The sequence below is a fragment of the Solanum tuberosum genome, unplaced genomic scaffold, assembly GCF_000226075.1.
Source record: "Solanum tuberosum cultivar DM 1-3 516 R44 unplaced genomic scaffold, SolTub_3.0 scf00312, whole genome shotgun sequence".
Taxonomy (NCBI): domain Eukaryota; kingdom Viridiplantae; phylum Streptophyta; class Magnoliopsida; order Solanales; family Solanaceae; genus Solanum; species Solanum tuberosum.
Genome location: NW_006239237.1, coordinates 365690 through 384175, shown reverse-complemented (window position 1 = coordinate 384175; position 18486 = coordinate 365690). Strand labels below are relative to the sequence as shown.

At 33.0% G+C, this 18486-nt stretch overlaps 3 protein-coding genes across 4 annotated transcripts; 2 read left to right on the top strand and 1 right to left on the bottom strand.

The window, feature by feature from the left end:
- Positions 1-107: 107 nt before the first annotated feature.
- LOC102577581 (multiprotein bridging factor 1) lies at positions 108-3634 on the top strand (the record flags this gene model as incomplete). Its single annotated transcript, NM_001288322.1, is given in 4 exon segments — positions 108-273; positions 2388-2471; positions 3167-3249; positions 3371-3634. Coding segments are annotated over 4 exon segments (420 nt in total). The 3' UTR covers positions 3491-3634.
- Positions 3635-5075: 1441 nt separating this feature from the next.
- On the top strand, positions 5076-18372 carry LOC102594497 (extensin-like). Of its 2 annotated transcripts, XM_015314649.1 has the most exons (3): positions 16228-16637; positions 16845-16953; positions 18291-18362. In XM_015314649.1, exons 1-3 carry the CDS (start codon positions 16320-16322, stop codon positions 18299-18301), a joined length of 438 nt encoding a protein of 145 aa, XP_015170135.1. In that variant the 5' UTR covers positions 16228-16319; the 3' UTR covers positions 18302-18362. The 2 variants fall into 2 exon arrangements, with proteins under 2 accessions (XP_006360073.1, XP_015170135.1); XM_006360011.2 differs by lacking the exons at positions 16228-16637; positions 16845-16953 and adding an exon at positions 5076-6318 and having other exon boundaries at positions 18291-18372.
- LOC102594163 (protein DETOXIFICATION 18-like) lies at positions 8366-13712 on the bottom strand. Its single transcript, XM_006360010.2, has 5 exons — positions 13334-13712; positions 11563-12110; positions 10879-10965; positions 10727-10783; positions 8366-8564 (listed from the first exon to the last, which is right to left on the bottom strand). The coding sequence occupies exons 1-5, from the start codon at positions 13607-13609 to the stop codon at positions 8366-8368; spliced, it is 1167 nt and encodes a 388-aa protein (XP_006360072.1). The 5' UTR covers positions 13610-13712.
- Positions 18373-18486: the final 114 nt, after the last annotated feature.

Below are 18486 nucleotides of genomic sequence, written 5' to 3'. Positions count from 1 at the left end.
CATAATCTATAATAGTAAGGATAGTGAAAAGGAAAACCTCGAAATGAAAAATCCCCAAAAGGCCCCTTCTCTCTCTATATATAAACTACGAGACAACACATTTCTTCAACAGTAGAGGAGATATTTCAGAAGAAAAAAAGATGAGTGGAATATCGCAAGACTGGGAGCCGGTAGTAATCAGGAAGAAGGCGCCTACCTCCGCCGCTCGCAAGGATGAGAAAGCCGTTAACGCCGCCCGTCGCTCCGGCGCAGAGATCGAAACCGTTAAGAAGTGTATCTTATCCTTCCTTTTCTCTATCTATCTATCTATGAACACGCTTTCCTGTATGTATCATCTAGTGTAGAACTCTATGTGATAAATTGTTTGTTGAGCTGTTTTTGTGAAATAGGATTTCTGAACTCAGTTTTCTCATCTCTCGATCGGTTGATTTCCTCTCCGTACTATCTCATATGGAAATGTTTGTAGAAAGTGTTTGTTGAGATGTTTTTGTATAAAAGGAATCTGAGTTAAGTTGTTTCAATTGAAAAATTTCTATTATCATCCTGGTTCCGTTTGAATTGCTTGTTTTTCTCTGTACTTTTTTTTGTGGTATTTAGGGAATTGATATGGAGAATTTGGATAATTTACCTCAACTAGTTTGTGTAGTAGTAATAGTTAGACTGTGTTACACCTTACAAACTCATAGAGAAGTTTGGGCTGCTTTGTGTAACAGGATTCTGAACTCAGTTTTTCAATTGAAAAAGTACTTTTATCATCCCTAGCTCCATTTGTATTGTTTATTTCTCTCTCTCCGTTTTTTTGGTGGTAGTTAGGGAATTAATATGGAGAATTAACCTATACTAGTTTGAGATTGTGGTGTATTGGTAGTTGTTGTTAGCCAGTGTACATCTTATCATCTGTACCATCTTGTGTAGAACTTTTTAGTAAAATGTGTTTGTTGAGCTGTTTTTGTGAAGTAGGATTCCGGAACTCAGTTTTTACTATTGAAGAACCTTTTTTGTCATCCCTAGCTCCACTTGTATTACTTGTTTCTCTCTTTTGCTCTCTCCTCTTTTTTTGTTGTGATATTCAGGGAATTGGTATGGAGAAATTTGAGAATTCACCTCAACTAGTTTGAGATTGTGGTGTAGACGTGTAGTAATAGTTGTTGTTGTTAGCCTTGTGTTCACCTTAACAGCTCTAGCTCTTTTTATTTCAGTATTTATTATAATTCTGTATTTAACAGGTGAATACTGAGTATTTATAGCTACCTCAACAAGTCTGGGATTGAGGCATAGCTGTAGTCATTAGTCTGTTTTGTCGTTTGCTCAATTACTTGTTTTCATCTCTAGCTCCTATTTGCTATTATAGTATGTATATAACATAACAGACAAGGAGATTCATATAGCCCACTTCAAATAGTTTGGGATTGAGGCGTCATTGTAGTTATTGTCAGTCTGTGTGTAGCTATTTCTTGTGATTTTGTTACTTTAATTTGACTACCTATAAAATCAGTGCGCTTATGTGAATGCTACTTCTCTCTCCGCTGGGATATATCCTTTGTGTCTGCTAGATTATCAGATAATTTGCACATATGTCAATTTATCTATGACCAATTTGTTGTATATGCTTACAATTGCTAATGGACCTAAATCTATTTAATAAATATGTTCAATTTATGCTATTCATGGCTGTAATATTGAATTATTGCTCAGCTGTATGTGCATTTTATGCCTAAGATGATCGATTTTTTATCAGTCTTTCATACTACCTTTGCAAATACCAACATGCAATTTTACCTTAAGTATGTGTTGATTGATCTTGTATCATTATCCTGGTGTGCTGGTAGAGTAATTTCTATATTCAGATTTATTGTTTTACCAATGTTTACTAACTGAAACCAGGAGAAATTAGAAAATGGTAGTATCTTAAATTCCTTTCAAAATATAACTGAACTACTGAGGTTGGACAATTGGTTAACTTGAACTTTGAAATTTGTTAAGTGGAGTTTCTCTCTTGGAATCAATGACCTTCTCACTTCAGCAGTTCTTGCTGTTTCTGATCGTTAAAGTTATGGTAACAGAATGCACCTATTTACTTTTTGGTCTTATTTTACTTACTTTCCTGTATATTCTGATATTGGTTGATTACTGAAGGTTAAAAAGTTACATTGTTTGTGTGGAACCTTCTGTAAACATATGCTCATTCAGGCGTGAACACAATTAGCTGTTTGGAGTGTTCTCTTGATGGTTTAGTTTTTTTTCTCTTCAAGTTCACTTATCAGTTTAAACATTCAGATGCTTCATAGCCATTCCTGTTCCCAAGTCACATGTTCTTGCTTTCGTAATCTCTTGGAATAGGCTTATGGTGATAAGCTGTTCTCTTGATACCATTTTTTCTAATGCAGCTAATGCAGGCTCAAACAGGGCTGCCTCTAGTAGTACATCATTGAACACTAGGAAACTTGATGAAGACACTGAGAATTTGTCTCGTAAGTTTTGAGCTACACCTTTTATAGCATAATTAGGAAAACTTCTGGTGGACAACTATGATGCTTAATCTCTGTATGTATGCGAGTAAAAGTCATAGTATTTACTAAATATTCTGCCTACTTTATGTGGGCATGCGATATCTTCAATTTGACATAGTTAAGGAACATACATTTCCCAAAACACATTGTGTACTTATACATCCTTTTGGCTGCTCTCTCTCTGTACATCCATTACACTTTCGAAACAGGATGAATTCACAATCTATACATTTTAAAAGGAAGAAATTAATTCACTAGTCATCTCTATGAAGTTTCTCCTAGGCATAGTATTTCATAATGTCTTTGTAGTTTGATCCCCTGTTCTTTTTTCTATTTCTTGTTTCACAGTGCCAACGTTGTATTAGCTACCCAACTAAAATTTTCCATGTATTTTTACTTGCCACATATACAATTAATGGTGCTTCATCCTAACACAACCCAAACATACATTTACCTCGCCCAATTTGGACTGGGTCGATTCCTTAGATCTTTAATCTATCCTTTCTATCTTTTGTTTCCCCTAATCAGTGTCTTGATATTTTAGTACCTGGGATTTTGAGCAGTTCTGCCTTCGTTCTAATGTTATTTTGTCTATAGTGTATACCACAATATCATTCTCCTTTGAAAGAGTCCGATGTCGCTTTGTATTTTTTCAGATGAAAAGGTACCAACTGAACTGAAGAAAGCTATCATGCAAGCACGACAAGACAAGAAGCTGACTCAGTCTCAACTTGCTCAAGTAAATACCTCTAACTCACTTTGGACTCCCCAAAAGGGGGAAAAAATGAAATGGACGCATACATAGGGGATCGTTAATTTGTAGCAAAATAAATCTGATAAGCTCCTTTGTTATTTTGCAGTTGATAAATGAGAAGCCACAGATTATCCAAGAATACGAGTCGGGAAAGGCAATTCCAAACCAACAGATAATCTCAAAACTGGAGAGAGCTCTTGGAGCGAAACTTCGAGGAAAGAAATAAAGTGTGAGCGCACAAGTGAGCCTTATGGATCGTCTCTGTCTGTTTGAATCCAAAATTTGGTCATGTACACAAACTTTTCTCTAAACATTGCTATGTTTTGCTTATTGTTATGCCTGGATTCACTACTGTTTTCTTTGTTGACTTGGCTGTTTCTTCTGCGGAAATTTTGAAGTTACTCTTTTACGGGACTTTTTTTCTGCTTATATTCTCAACTGTTTTTCATAGGATTACATATTTACTCTTATCGTTTTCAAATCAGTCCTTCAGCCATCAAGTTCAGTCTAGTTTCTAAACCCAGGAACTTAATTATAGTGTTATGTGAACTTAGGGTGTGTCCAATTTTCCCAGGTTCGTTTGGTTAAATTTATTGGAAAATATTATCGTAGTAGGAGAAATGTGGTGTTCCACATTGATTGTATCCTTTTCACCCTCCAATCCGTCATATTTTCACCCTGCCTCCCATCCTCACCACCCCACACTTTCAATCTCGGACAGATCCCCTAGTTCTTCCTCGGTGTGGTCAGTGTCGTGCAGCACCCTCCACCCATCCTCTTATGGTATTTCTCTGGATCGTACCTATCAAACACAAGAAAATAGGAAAATCATTATTTTTCTGTAAAACATTTTCTTTCATACCGAATACATCCATAATGTAGTTTTCCACAAAAAGGCCTCAGCTAGAAAAAAACTTCTGAAGTGAAACTTCAATAATGGGTAAACACAGTTGTGAGAGTTAAAAGTGCTTAATCATATAATCTAGCAATTAAAAAAATCGGATTAGGTAATAGAAGCTTTGAATGAAAAAGTATACACCACAAACAACTAAGTTTTAAATATAATTTATTGCTTGAAAATTTATTCTAATGAAAAACATAATCATGTGAACATAAAAACTGCTCATTAAAAAATGAAAAGAAAAATCTTCTGCTACTGGGTGTTTATGGGATCGTTGTGGCAACTTAAATTTTCTTACAAAGTCACTCCAATTGAATTTGTCACTTTTGATCATTAGAAAAATATGACTCAAGTGAAAATATTCTATTCATTCTACCGCGAGACTCTAATGAGTAATCACCAAGAAATTGGTGGTCGCAAAAGGAGAAAACTGCCAAAGAGCCAGTAGGTAAAACTCATAATATAATTATATAGCCAGTAGGTAAACACCTACTATCAATAAGATAGGAAAGCATCCACACTTGGAAAGTGCTAGGGAGATACCATACTTCATCTCGTTTCAGTTGGTGTGACACTATTTTTTCAACACTCAGTCAATGAAAGAATGATACATTTTTATATAAAAACGATACTTTAATTTTAGACTTTCGTTTTACGTTTAATAGTAAAAGTGTATTCAAAATTTTAACTTGATAGTACCGTACTCATTTATATTTTTAAAATTAATGAGATTGGATCTAATATTTATGAAGACTTTAGTAGAGTTTTATATATAAAAATAAATTGGACTCAGATGAAACCCTATATATTTCATGTACTTTTTGTTCTTCCTCTAGAGTGCACATTGCGAACTTGTCTAAATTGGGATTCAATATTTGACCTTGTTTCAATTATTTTTCTTCTTTGATTCAATTCATCAATTTGGGTATTTGTGGTTCCAAAAGACGTACTCCTCCTATCATCATGAACGTCCATCACAATCAGGTACCTCCGCATATAAATCACCCTCCTCCTAGAAATAACCTCTTTATCATTCCAAATCAAAACCAGCCACGGGTACCTCCGCACATAAACCACCCTCCTCCTAGAAATAACCGCGTTATCGTTCCAAATCAAAACCGGCCACGGGTACCTCCGCACATAAACCACCCTCCTCCTAGAAATAACCGCGTTATCGTTCCAAATCAAAACCGGCCACGGGTACCTCCGCACATAAACCACCCTCCTCCTAGAAATAACCGCGTTATCGTTCCAAATCAAAACCGGCCACGGGTACCTCCGCACATAAACCACCCTCCTCCTAGAAATAACCGCGTTATCGTTCCAAATCAAAACCGGCCACGGGTACCTCCGCACATAAACCACCCTCCTCCTAGAAATAACCGCGTTATCGTTCCAAATCAAAACCAGCCCCGGGTACCTCCGCACATAAACCACCCTCCTCCTAGAAATAACCGCGTTATCGTTCCAAATCAAAACCAGCCCCGGGTACCTCCGCACATAAACCACCCTCCTCCTAGAAATAACCGCGTTATCGTTCCAAATCAAAACCGGCCACGGGTACCTCCGCACATAAACCACCCTCCTCCTAGAAATAACCGCGTTATCGTTCCAAATCAAAACCGGCCACGGGTACCTCCGCACATAAACCACCCTCCTCCAAGAAACAACCGCGTTATCGTTCCAAATCAAAACCAGCCCCGGGTACCTCCGCACATAAACCACCCTCCTCCTAGAAATAACCGCGTTATCGTTCCAAATCAAAACCAGCCCCGGGTACCTCCGCACATAAACCACCCTCCTCCTAGAAATAACCGCGTTATCGTTCCAAATCAAAACCAGCCCCGGGTACCTCCGCACATAAACCACCCTCCTCCTAGAAATAACCGCGTTATCGTTCCAAATCAAAACCGGCCACAGGTACCTCCTCACATAAACCACCCTCCTCCTAGAAATAATCGCGTTATCGTTCCAAATCAAAACCGGCCACGGGTACCTCCGCACATAAACCACCCTCCTCTTAGAAATAACCGCATTATCGTTCCAAATCAAAACCAGCCACGGGTACCTCCGCAAATAAACCACCCTCCTCCTAGAAATAACCGTGTTATCGTTCCTAATGCATATTTATGACTCAGACTCAGCTTGCTAAGGTATATATCTCACTTCTCTATAGAAAATTGAAATTTCGATAATATAATGTTGTTTTTCAAAATTCAAACCTGAAACTAATTTGATGGGGTAGATAAGTTCCTTATTATTAAATAAATATATATATATATATATATTTATTGAAGATAGTTGCATGGTCTCTAAAATTCATTTAAGAAAATAATTTTGATAGAATTTTAATTATAATATATTTCTTCAGTCCTAATTTTATGTGAAAGTGTTTGATAATTAGGGATGAAATTTATGTATAAAAGGAAGAACTTTGATTTTATGATCCAAAATAAATCATAGAGATTTATGTGTCTATAAATTATCTTACTACGAATAAAATGACAAGTTTAAAGCTAAATTATTAATACTAAATATATAAATATCTTATTCTTTTAAGAACGGCTTATATATAGTAGTATTTTTATTATATATTGATTGTAAGCAAATAAAATTTATTTTATGAAAAAAAAATCTCAATTTTCTTAATACTTTTATTGTTGAAGAACTCATAATTTTATAAATCAAATAGACTGCACAATACACTTAAAATTGAGTCATGATATAGCTTCACGTGACAGGAAGTTAATAAAAAGAATTCTAGTGAACCTTTAAAATTTTTGTGATGTTGTTTGAGTTTTGGGGTGAACTAAAGAAAGTTAATTTTGTTTATCACAATTCGCCAACATATGAGCAAAATGTCCATTTTAATCTGTGTTTTTAGAGAGGATCCCTTTTGATATGTAGCATTCAAAAAGTATCCATTTTAAGACCGGACTTATTTGCATAGAATAATTTTTCTCAAAAAGAATCATTAATAAAGTGTCAGTTAAATTATTCGGTCATTATCTAATGAACGACATAATTATGTATGATTAATTTTTTTTATATCGTCAATCCATAGAATTTAAAACTCGATTTGATACACATGTTCTTGTTATGCATGCAGAAGCTAGACTAAAAGTGAATGTACAAATCATCAAGAATTATGAATATGGAAAAGACAATTTCCCCAAACGAAAACATGATGTATCAATTGGAGAAAGCTCTTGGATTAAAACTCCACTAAATTAAATTAAATAAAGAATAATATTGGTAATTAAAAAAGAGCCTTATGAATTAATCTTGTTATCATGTAGATGGATTTATTTTAATGTTCTTTTTAAATATTTCTTCGGTTCTATTTTTATTATATCGTTTTAGCTCTTTTTACATATATTTAAAATGTAATAAATAAATGTATATTTTATTATGTTTTTATATTTAATAAAAGTAGATTGATTTTTTCCCTAAAATATTGTGCATTCTTATTGCTATTTCTTTAATATTAAAGATATATTCAATAGCAATGATTAACTTTAATCTTGAATTTATTGGCCAAAACATATATGAACTGTTTTTGTCTCTCACTAGTTTCATACGCAACTATCAATTGATCACTTATTCTTCCTGAACTACACCACATATGATCTATCATTAGGTATTAAAACACACCTAAAAATTGATTAAGCTAACTATCAGTTATTTCTTTTCCTACGTGAAGTATAATATAATAATTTTCTTATGTTATGCTTAGAGGCACTTATAAAATTTAAAAGTTTTAGTTAAGAATGGAAAGATAATCACCCCACAACAACCTTTATACATATATTAGTAAAATTAATTAAATAAAAAATATAAAGGAGACCTGCTTATCTTTTAAATTAAAATATAGTATTTTAGTCAAGTCAAGTTTTGGTTTATAAATATATATTTAAAAAAAAGACATGCTTTGTCTTCTTTATATATAGTATATAGTAAGTAATAGTAGGTAAAGTTTTAGTTAAAGAAATATTTTTAAATTTATACAGATTGAATTGGAGTTCAACTCATATGAAGGGCAAAACGTGCAATGTTATGTTGAATCTATGACTCATTTTAAATTATGTTAGACAATATCACCCATATTTTTTAATGGAGAATTTTCGCAAATAGTTATTATAATAAACTTAATTATGCTCCATAGCTATAGTTTGCATATTTACAGGTTGTAGTTACAGTTTAAGTTGTCTTGTTGATATAATTTGCTGGTACATTTGTCTCCGCACTATCACTGAAGAGGCTAGCCCAGACATTATGACCTAAAAATAGAGCCAAATCAACTGCAATGGCAAGAAGAACAGATAGCTTGAGAGTAACAAACATAGCATGCTTAGCTTTATCAGGATTTCCAGCTCCTAACTCGTTTGCCACCCTAGTGCTGCACGTTGAAACATAATTAAGTAAATACAAGTACGTTTTCTCTCTCTATATCTGGTCACATAATTCTACATAGTACCAGAGCAAGCAGGTCCGAAGTTTAAATTCACCGTCATTCGTTATCAAAAAGAGTTTTTGCATTCGAGCCTTAGTCATCCGTTTAAAAAGAACCATCCGCATGTTAAGGGGTTGAAGCATAATCAAATAAAAAAAGGTATGCTATCTCTAACAGTTTAAACATTTAGATGTGATTGTCACAAATCAACACTATGGGATCGTTTAGTAGCTGGTTTGCAGGTGAGTTATGCAGGTATTAAATCCTACATAAGTAATACCATGTTTGGTAGCTCGTTAGGAGGTAAGTTATTCAGGTATAAAATTAAGGCATATGGTGTTTGGTTTGCAATTTACAAACCCACATAACTAATACATGTATAAGTAACTAGTATTTGGGCACGCGCGTTGCGCGTATATCCCTTACCACCTTACCAGTGAGCATAAGTATTTTTCAAAATTGCATCAATATGATAAATATATTCAAAAATCAATGACATCCAACATCTAAAATGTCCAACTTTGAAGATTCTTAATTAGTACTAAATTGATTTTTATTTGAATTTATGAGTTAAAATTTGGTATGAATTTGTCAAATTTTGGTCGTTTTTATATAGATATTATGTTTTGATCAAAAAATAATTTAGTTAATTAAATCTATAGATTACAGGCTTAATATGTTCATATCATCAATTAACCGTTGTCCTACCTCCAAAATCAATATTACATTTCTAAACGAAACTCATTTGATGCGACTCAACGCAATTATAATATTTTTTGTAGTTAGAAAAGAAATTCAGCATTTCATTTATATTTTGTCGACTGTATTGTTAAAATAAGTAATATAAATTCTGAAGGAGAAAGAGAGGGATAAACTATGGCTCAAATAACTAAAATAATCAACTAAAATTAAAGCAAAGAAAGTTAATATATTTTCGTGAGAAACATAACCAAAATATGATATTGTATTCATTCCTTTCTTTCTTAACATGGGTTGTTATCCTCCCTTCTTTCTTTTTGGACGAAAGCTCCATTAAAAAAATTAAATTCAGACAAAGAAAGTGAAGTCAAATAGGCAATGAATATCAAATCACTCAACATGCCATAGCTCATAAATACATTTTTTACTTTTATTGGATTATGACGGTTAATATAAAAAAAATTCAATACTTAATTAGCTTTACACACAAATAAATCACATGAATCTGCATATGAAAATTCAATAAATTTGATCTACTATTAACAAAAAAAAAAACCAAACAAAGAATATTGTGCTAACAAAAAATTATGTTAGAAGGAAATGTCACTTACCCCATTTGTATTGGCACAACTCAAAGTAAAGTTCTATGCGATTGACACAGAAGCATCTCATCAATTGATTTTCCTGCAACAAAAAAAATCATCTCATAAGCTATTGACACAAAATTAATTTTTTATTTTATATCAGAGATCAAAATCTTAAACATCAATCAAACAACATAAACTATATGATAAGTAAGAAGTAAGAAACAAAATAAAAAATAACTTAAAAGAACATACACATGAATGGAGCATCGGAAAGGACAATGCTCCTATGCTCTCTATCAAACTCATAAAACAAAATGTAACGAACAAGAAGATATACATATGTGAAATGAAAATACAAGGATCATAGTGGAGAATGTAAAGAGACAACCGTTTCTTTAGACGATTATTAATGAATAATTGTCTTTTTAATGTATCTATTTTATGTAAAAATATATATTTTAAGTACAATATAATATGTGATATGATTACTATTTAATATTTTGTTAATTAAATATTTAATATAGGGGTAAAATGGTAATCCAACATTGTACTTTGATGCTTCCCACTTTTAATAATATATGATGAGCGAATCTATGAATTATTTTGTGTAGGATAAAACATGGAATATTTAAACCCTGCATAACTAATACCTACATAAAATTATACATAGATTCACTCATAACTAATCCATATATTACTATTACCTGTATAACTCTAACCAACTACCAAACAACGTTTTCCACATTCGTATTTGGTATCAGTAACAAAACTGAGGGGGAAAAGGGGGTCAAAATTATGTCAATTTTTTGTTGGTAACATCACCTTGCAGCTGCACTCAGACCATAAGATATCATGTAAGCTATGTTTTGTGTATTTACACTGAAAGGTCATAAACCAAAACAAATTGGTGTCAGCAACTAAAATTCAGTCTTCAAAATCATGAAAATGTGTTGTTGAGAAGGACAGAAGCTTACCACATAGCTACAACAGAAGTAGTTGTTCCTGAGTTTGGCATCAAACCAGCCAATAACACAAGAAGCTCAAAAGCCCAGTACTCCAAGCTGGTATACATCAAATTAGGAAATTATTAGTACGACTTGGATTATAACGCGTATCATTCGGTGATGATTTAACTTATATTCACCGACAGTGTGATGAAAATTTTAGGCATACTACATAAACAGACATTCCAACTTAGTCTCAGTTGGCAAGTAAGCACTTTAACTTTGAGAGTGCACAATTAGACACCTCAACTGACAGCTAAACGCTCCACCTCATCCTCACTGTGTCCTTTCTTGTGGACACCTAATGTTGAAGCGACACATAAATTTTTGAGGTGTTTAGATGATCATTTTGTAAGTTTGAGTATTTAATTAACAGAAAGGAGACGAGATGAAGTGTGTAGATGTGCATACTCAAAGTTAGAGTGTTTACTCGCCAGCCGAGGTCAAGTGTGAGTGTTTGTTTATATACTATGCCAAAATTTTATATTAGCAATGTGAGTTAACCTGCTATAGAAGGTTACTAGTCTTATTTTACAAGTAACTAATTTTACTCGTTATGATTTGTTGCCTGTAATCGCCTTTGTGTAAAAAAAGGGTCTATGAACATATAAGTTAACTCTTCTTGTAATAACAAAATTTACAGTTAATTCTTACCATACCATGGCAGCAGAGGGCAAAGCCAACTTCAAGTTTGTAAGGATATGATGAAATGGCTCGAACGAGAGACCATCTCTCCAGATATGGTTGAATCTCTTCGAAAGGAGCACGTATAGGCCCAACGTGAGAAGTGAGATCCAGATCGAAATAGAAGCCGCTAATGATGCTCCTTTAAAAGCAAGACCTGTCCAATGAACCAAGGCATAGGAAATCCCAATGTGGATGACTAAAGATCCAACTGAACAGAAAGCCAGAGGCATGATGATCGACTGTGCCTGAAGAGATCTCAAAATGTTTTGCAGAAAACTATATGCAAACAATCCAGGAATGAGGAACCTCAAAAATACACCGGCTTCTCTAGCTATGTCAGGATCTTGATGAAGTAAAATCAGAATCATATCAGAATACCACCAGATGGCAGAAATCACCACAGAAAAGAAGAACGATATGATGCATGATGCCTGCAAATGTATCCCCAACATTCTGTACATTTTTGCTCCATACCCTTGTCCGCATAATGTCTCAAGTGCACCACTTAGACCAACCTATAGACTGTTCACTAACAAGTTTAAGACTTGCTTCAGTAACATTGGAAGCACAGGGCATCATGTAAAAGTTGGATTCTTATCTTAGACATGCTCATTTTCGGGCAAGCACGATCTCTTTGAATATTTTAAACAATTGCATAGAACATTAATACAAGAAAAGTTGCATAGCTAATCATCATTTTGTTAAGATCTGCAAACAGTTTTACTCATTCCAAGAACTACTCTTCACTCTTTAGCACCTAAACAATTACCATTTTGTTAGAGTTCAGATCCTCATTTGTAGAAGAGTATAGTTATGGGATAAGGCACAAGTACTCCTAGACTATGACCGAAATCCCAGATACACACCTTAACTAAACTACGGTCCTATTAGTTTAACTAATTTGAAATTGAGACAATTGACTGGTAGTACTCTGAACAAAATGATCGTTGGCAGGAAAGAAGAAAATATGAACAAATATTGGAAGAAAATGGTAATGCATGAGTTAAAGAGATATCAAACTAAGTAATACATTAAGGATAATTTGATTAGACACAAATTTTATGAAAAAAATTGAAACTTATGATCTTAAATATGTTTGCTGTAAAAGCATGTCATTTAGGATAAATGGAACCTAATAACTTTTTCTCATACCATATATGTATTTAACTATTTCATTAAACATTTACAAATATTGATTGTAAATCCAGTTATTATATATTAACTTGAGATCTTTGTAGTAACTCATAAACTTCAAGTCCTCGATCCCCTATGGTTCTTGTTGGATGTATTCAGCAACAGATTCAAGTTTTGTACAGAGTTAATTGTCAAAAACACATCTAAAGTATTCCAATTTTTTGAGTTTCATACGTGATCTATTAGCTGTTCAAGTTTCCTACCTAAACTACCAACAATTATTTATCAAAACACACCTCAACTATCCATCGTTCCTTTGTCCTACCTGAAATATGAGTGATATTTCAGGTAGAAAAAGAGAACAATTGATAGTTGAAGTGTGTTCTTATAAATAGTTAGTAATATTTCAGGTAGGAAACGCACACACATGATCGTTTACGTATGTTTTCGACTCTTATATATACTAAAAGTATAATGAATTTTTCACACTACTATAACTACAATTACCTTTTTAAGTGATCCGATTATATAAATATTTTTCCATCATCAATGCATAAAACTTAAAAAGTTGTAATCTAAAACAGAGCAATAAGTTTTTACATACCATGAAGCTGAAACCAGTAACCATAGCCCATGAATTAGCAAGATTTGATGCAACCAGCTCGAGTTTCCCGAGGTGTCCGGCGAACATGACGGAAACAAGGTTGATGAAGGAGAAACAACTGTTCACTACAATCATTGGCAATGAAAATAACATCTGATTCTTAGCCTCTTCTACGTCGATCAACTTTGCACACCAACTGTTCGATGAAATGCCTGACGATGATGATGATCCTAACAGGGGACTTTTCGGATCGGATGAACAATTCTCCGAAGCCATTTTTTTTTTTTGGGCTCTGCCCTGAAAGTCTACAATGAGGTCTTTTTGATTGGGAAACAAGCTACCATGTAATTTGGTTACGTAATCGAGATCTTCGTTTTTACATATATAAGAGTTAATAGATTTGTTATGTAAGGGAGATTTTCAGTTTTACACTTAAGAGAGATCGGAAAAAGAAATGTTTTCTTCTATTTACTACTCTTTCGGTCCTTATTTACTCGTCAAATATTTCACAATCTATTAATAGGGTAAAATAATGAATTAATATATTGATCATTGTTTCTCTAATAAACGTGTCAAATCAAAATTTGATAATCTAAGAGATTTGATTTGATAGTCTTTTAAGAATTATTCATTTCTCGATGATAAGATAAAAATAAAATTATGATTCTACCTCTTAGATAATAATCTCAAAACTGGAGAGAGCTCTTGGAGCGAAACTTCGAGGAAAGAAATAAAGTGTGAGCGCACAAGTGAGCCTTATGGATCGTCTCTGTCTGTTTGAATCCAAAATTTGGTCATGTACACAAACTTTTCTCTAATCATCGATATGTTTTGCTTATCGTTATGACTGGATTCACTACTGTTTTCTTTGTTGACTTGGCTGTTTCTTCTGTGGAAATTTTGAAGTTACTCTTTTACGGGACTTTTTTTCTACTTATATTCTCAACTGTTTTTCATAGGATTACATATTTACTCTTATCGTTTTCAAATCAGTCCTTCAGCCATCAAGTTCAGTCTAGTTTCTAAACCCAGGAACTTAATTATAGTGTTATGTGAACTTAGGGTGTGTCCAATTTTCCCAGGTTCGTTTGGTTAAATTTATTGGAAAATATTATCGTAGTAGGAGAAATGTGGTGTTCCACATTGATTGTATCCTTTTCACCCTCCAATCCGTCATATTTTCACCCTGCCTCCCATCCTCACCACCCCACACTTTCAATCTCGGACAGATCCCCTAGTTCTTCCTCGGTGTGGTCAGTGTCGTGCAGCACCCTCCCACTCTCTTTTTACAGTTTTGGATAAAAGTAAGGAGTCTGTTTCTCCAATAACCATCTCTATGCCTTTGCTAGCGCACCATTGAAGACCACAAAGTAATGCATCTGCTTCCGCCGTGTTGCTCATGCCATTGCCCAGGGGGATGGAGTAGGCAAAGATGAAGTCTCCCTTTTGGTCTCTTATTATTCCCCCACCTCCACTTTGACCGTTAGAGCAACTACCATCACTGTTTAATTTTACTCGTAGCGGAGGGGGTTTGATCCATGTTATCAGTATGCTAGTCATTTGTTGGATATTTGCTTCACTAGCTTTGCATATGCTCCTCCAGGTTCCCCCAATATTTATTCTATTGAATTGTTTTTGGGTCACCTGCAAAATGAAGTCAACAATATTAGAGTTGGTTCTGTATCTAGAGGGTCTAGTTCCTTCAAACTTATTATCTTAGTAGGAGAAATGTGGTGTTCCACATTGATTGTATCCTTTTCACCCTCCAACCCGTCTTATTTTCACCCTGCCTCCCATCCTCACCACCCCACACTTTCAATCTCGGACAGATCCCCTAGTTCTTCCTCAGTGTGGTCAGTACTACATATTGTCGTGCAGCACCCTCCACCCATCCTCTTATGGTATTTCTCTGGATCGTACCTATCAAACACAAGAAAATAGGAAAATCATTATTTTTCTGTAAAACATTTTCTTTCATACCGAATACATCCATAATGTAGTTTTCCACAAAAAGGCCTCAGCTAGAAAAAAACTTCTGAAGTGAAACTTCAATAATGGGTAAACACAGTTGTGAGAGTTAAAAGTGCTTAATCATATAATCTAGCAATTAAAAAAATCGGATTAGGTAATAGAAGCTTTGAATGATAAAGTATACACCACAAACTACTAAGTTTTAAATATATTTTTAAAATATAATTTATTGCTTGAAAAATTATTCTAATGAAAAACATAATCATGTGAGCATAAAAACTGCTCATTAAAAAATGAAAAGAAAAATCTTCTGCTAACTGGGTGTTTATGGGATCGTTGTGGCAACTTAAATTTTCTTACAAAGTCACTCCAATTGAATTTGTCACTTTTGATCATTAGAAAAATATGACTCAAAAGAAAAGATTCTATTCATTCCACCGCGAGACTCTAATGAGTAATCACCAAGAAATTGGTGGTCGCAAAAGGAGGAGAAAACTGCCAAAGAGCCAGTAGGTAAAACTCATAATATAATTATATAGCCAGTAGGTAAACACCTACTATCAATAAGATAGGAAAGCATCCACACTTGGAAAGTGCTAGGGAGATACCATACTTCATCTCGTTTCAGTTGGTGTGACACTATTTTTTCAACACTCAGTCAATGAAAGAATAACACATTTTTATATAAAAACAATATTTTAATTTTACACTTTCGTTTTACGTTTAATAGTAAAAGTGTATCCAAAATTTTAACTTGATAGTACCGTACTCATTATATTTTTAAAATTAATGAGATTGGATCTAATATTTATGAAGACTTTAGTAGAGTTTTATATATAAAAATAAATTGGACTCGGATGAAACCCTATATATTTCATGTACTTTTTCTTCTTCCTCTTGAGTGCACATTGTGAACTTGTCTAAATTGGGATTCAATATTTGAACTTGTTTCAATTATTTTTCTTCTTTGATTCAATTCATCAAATTGAGTATATATTCTTTCTACCATTATATTATGAGTATTTGTGGTTCCAAAAGACGTACTTCTCCTATCATCGTGAACGTCCATCACAATCAGGTACCTCCGCATATAAATCATCCTCCTCCTAGAAATAACCTCTTTATCATTCCAAATCAAAACCAGCCATGGGTACCTCCGCACATAAACCCCCCTCCTCCTAGAAATAACCGCGTTATCGTTCCAAATCAAAACCAGTCACGACCTCCTAAAAACCCCGTTATTGTTGTAAATCAAAACAAACCGTTTAAATTGAGGGACGCCATCTTGCATGCCCGAAATAGGAAGAACCTAAGTCAGGTTCAACTTGCTCAGGTGTGTATATATGTATATATATCTCGTTTTAATTACTGGCATGGTGTAAACATATAGTTACATAACTAAATCATTTAGAAGGTTATTATAGCTAGATCGATAACCTTGTTATTATATGTTAAAAGTCATCAATAAAAAATTTTTAATATCGATAGTGTATATAACTTAAATTCATTTGATAATTAACTTTGTTTCCTTGTTTTATAGAAAATAAATGTAAAACCACAGAAGATTCAGGAGTACGAATCTGGGAGGGCACTTCCGAGCCAAGTGACCATCTCTAAACTACAGAATGTTCTTGGAGTGAGACTTCAAGGTAAATAGGAAAATTTTACATATTCGAAAAAAATTTAAGTTATACACACATCGAAAATATATTGAATTTTTACACTTGATATTTTAAAACGTATTACTATGATATGTTGCGACAAGTAAAACTTGAAAGTAGATTTACTTGAGATTGAAAGAAAATACCTAATATTTTAATTGGAATGGTTGATTAGTTTTAAAATTTAAATTTAAAAATAAAAATATCTTTTAAATATAATTATCAAATAATATAATGTTGTAAAACAATTATTAAACATATTTTTATAGAAAAATAAGATGATTATTAAATATTTATTAACTCAATATAATATATTCCTAATGCATTCTAGCTTTATACAAGACGGAATTAGAGGGTATCATGTAAGCTCGGCAAAACATATTTATGACTCAGACTCACTTCTCTATAGAAAATTAAAATTTCGATAATATAATGTTGTTTTTCAAAATTCAAACCTGAAACTAATTTGATGGGGTAGATAAGTTCCTTATAAATAAATAAATAAATATTGAAGATAGTTGCATGGTCTCTAAAATTCATTTAAGAAAATAATTTTGATAGAATTTTAATTATAATATATTTCTTCAGTCCTAATTTATGTGAAAGTGTTTGATAATTAGGGATGAAATTTATGTATAAAAGGAAGAACTTTGATTTTATGATCCAAAATAACTCATAGAGATTTATGTGTCTATAAATTATCTTACTACGGATAAAATGACAAGTTTAAAGCTAAAATATTAATACTAAATATATAAATATCTTATTCTTTTTAGAACGGTTTATATATAGTAGTATTTTTATTATATATTGATGGTAAGCAAATAAAATTTATTTTATGAAAAAAAATCTCAATTTTCTTAATACTTTTATTGTTGAAGAAACTCACGATTTTATAAATCAAATAGACTTCACAATACACTTAAAATTGAGTCATGATATAGCTTCACGTGAGAGGAAGTTAATAAAAAGAATTCTAGTGAACCTTTAAAATTTTTGTGATGTTTTTTGAGTTTTGGGGTGAACTAAAGAAAGTTAATTTTGTTTATCACAATTCGTCAACATATGAGCAAAATGTCCATTTTAATCTATGTTTTTAGAGAGGATCCCTTTTGATATGTAGCGTTCAAAAAGTATCCGTTTTAAGACCAGACTTATTTGCATAGAATAATTTTTCTCAAAAAATATCATTAATAAAGTGTCAGTTAAATTATTCGGTCATTATCTAATGAACGACATAATTATGTATGATTAATTTTTTTATATCGTCAATCCATAGAATTTAAAAACTCGATTTGATACACATGTTCTTGTTATGCATGCAGAAGCTAGCTAAAAGTGAATGTACAAATCATCAAGAATTATGAATATGGAAAGACAATTCCCAACGAAACATGATGTATCAATTGGAGAAAGCTCTTGGATTAAACTCCACTAAATTAAATTAAATAAAGAATAATATTGGTAATTAAAAAAGAGCCTTATGAATTAATCTTGTTATCATGTAGATGGATTTATTTT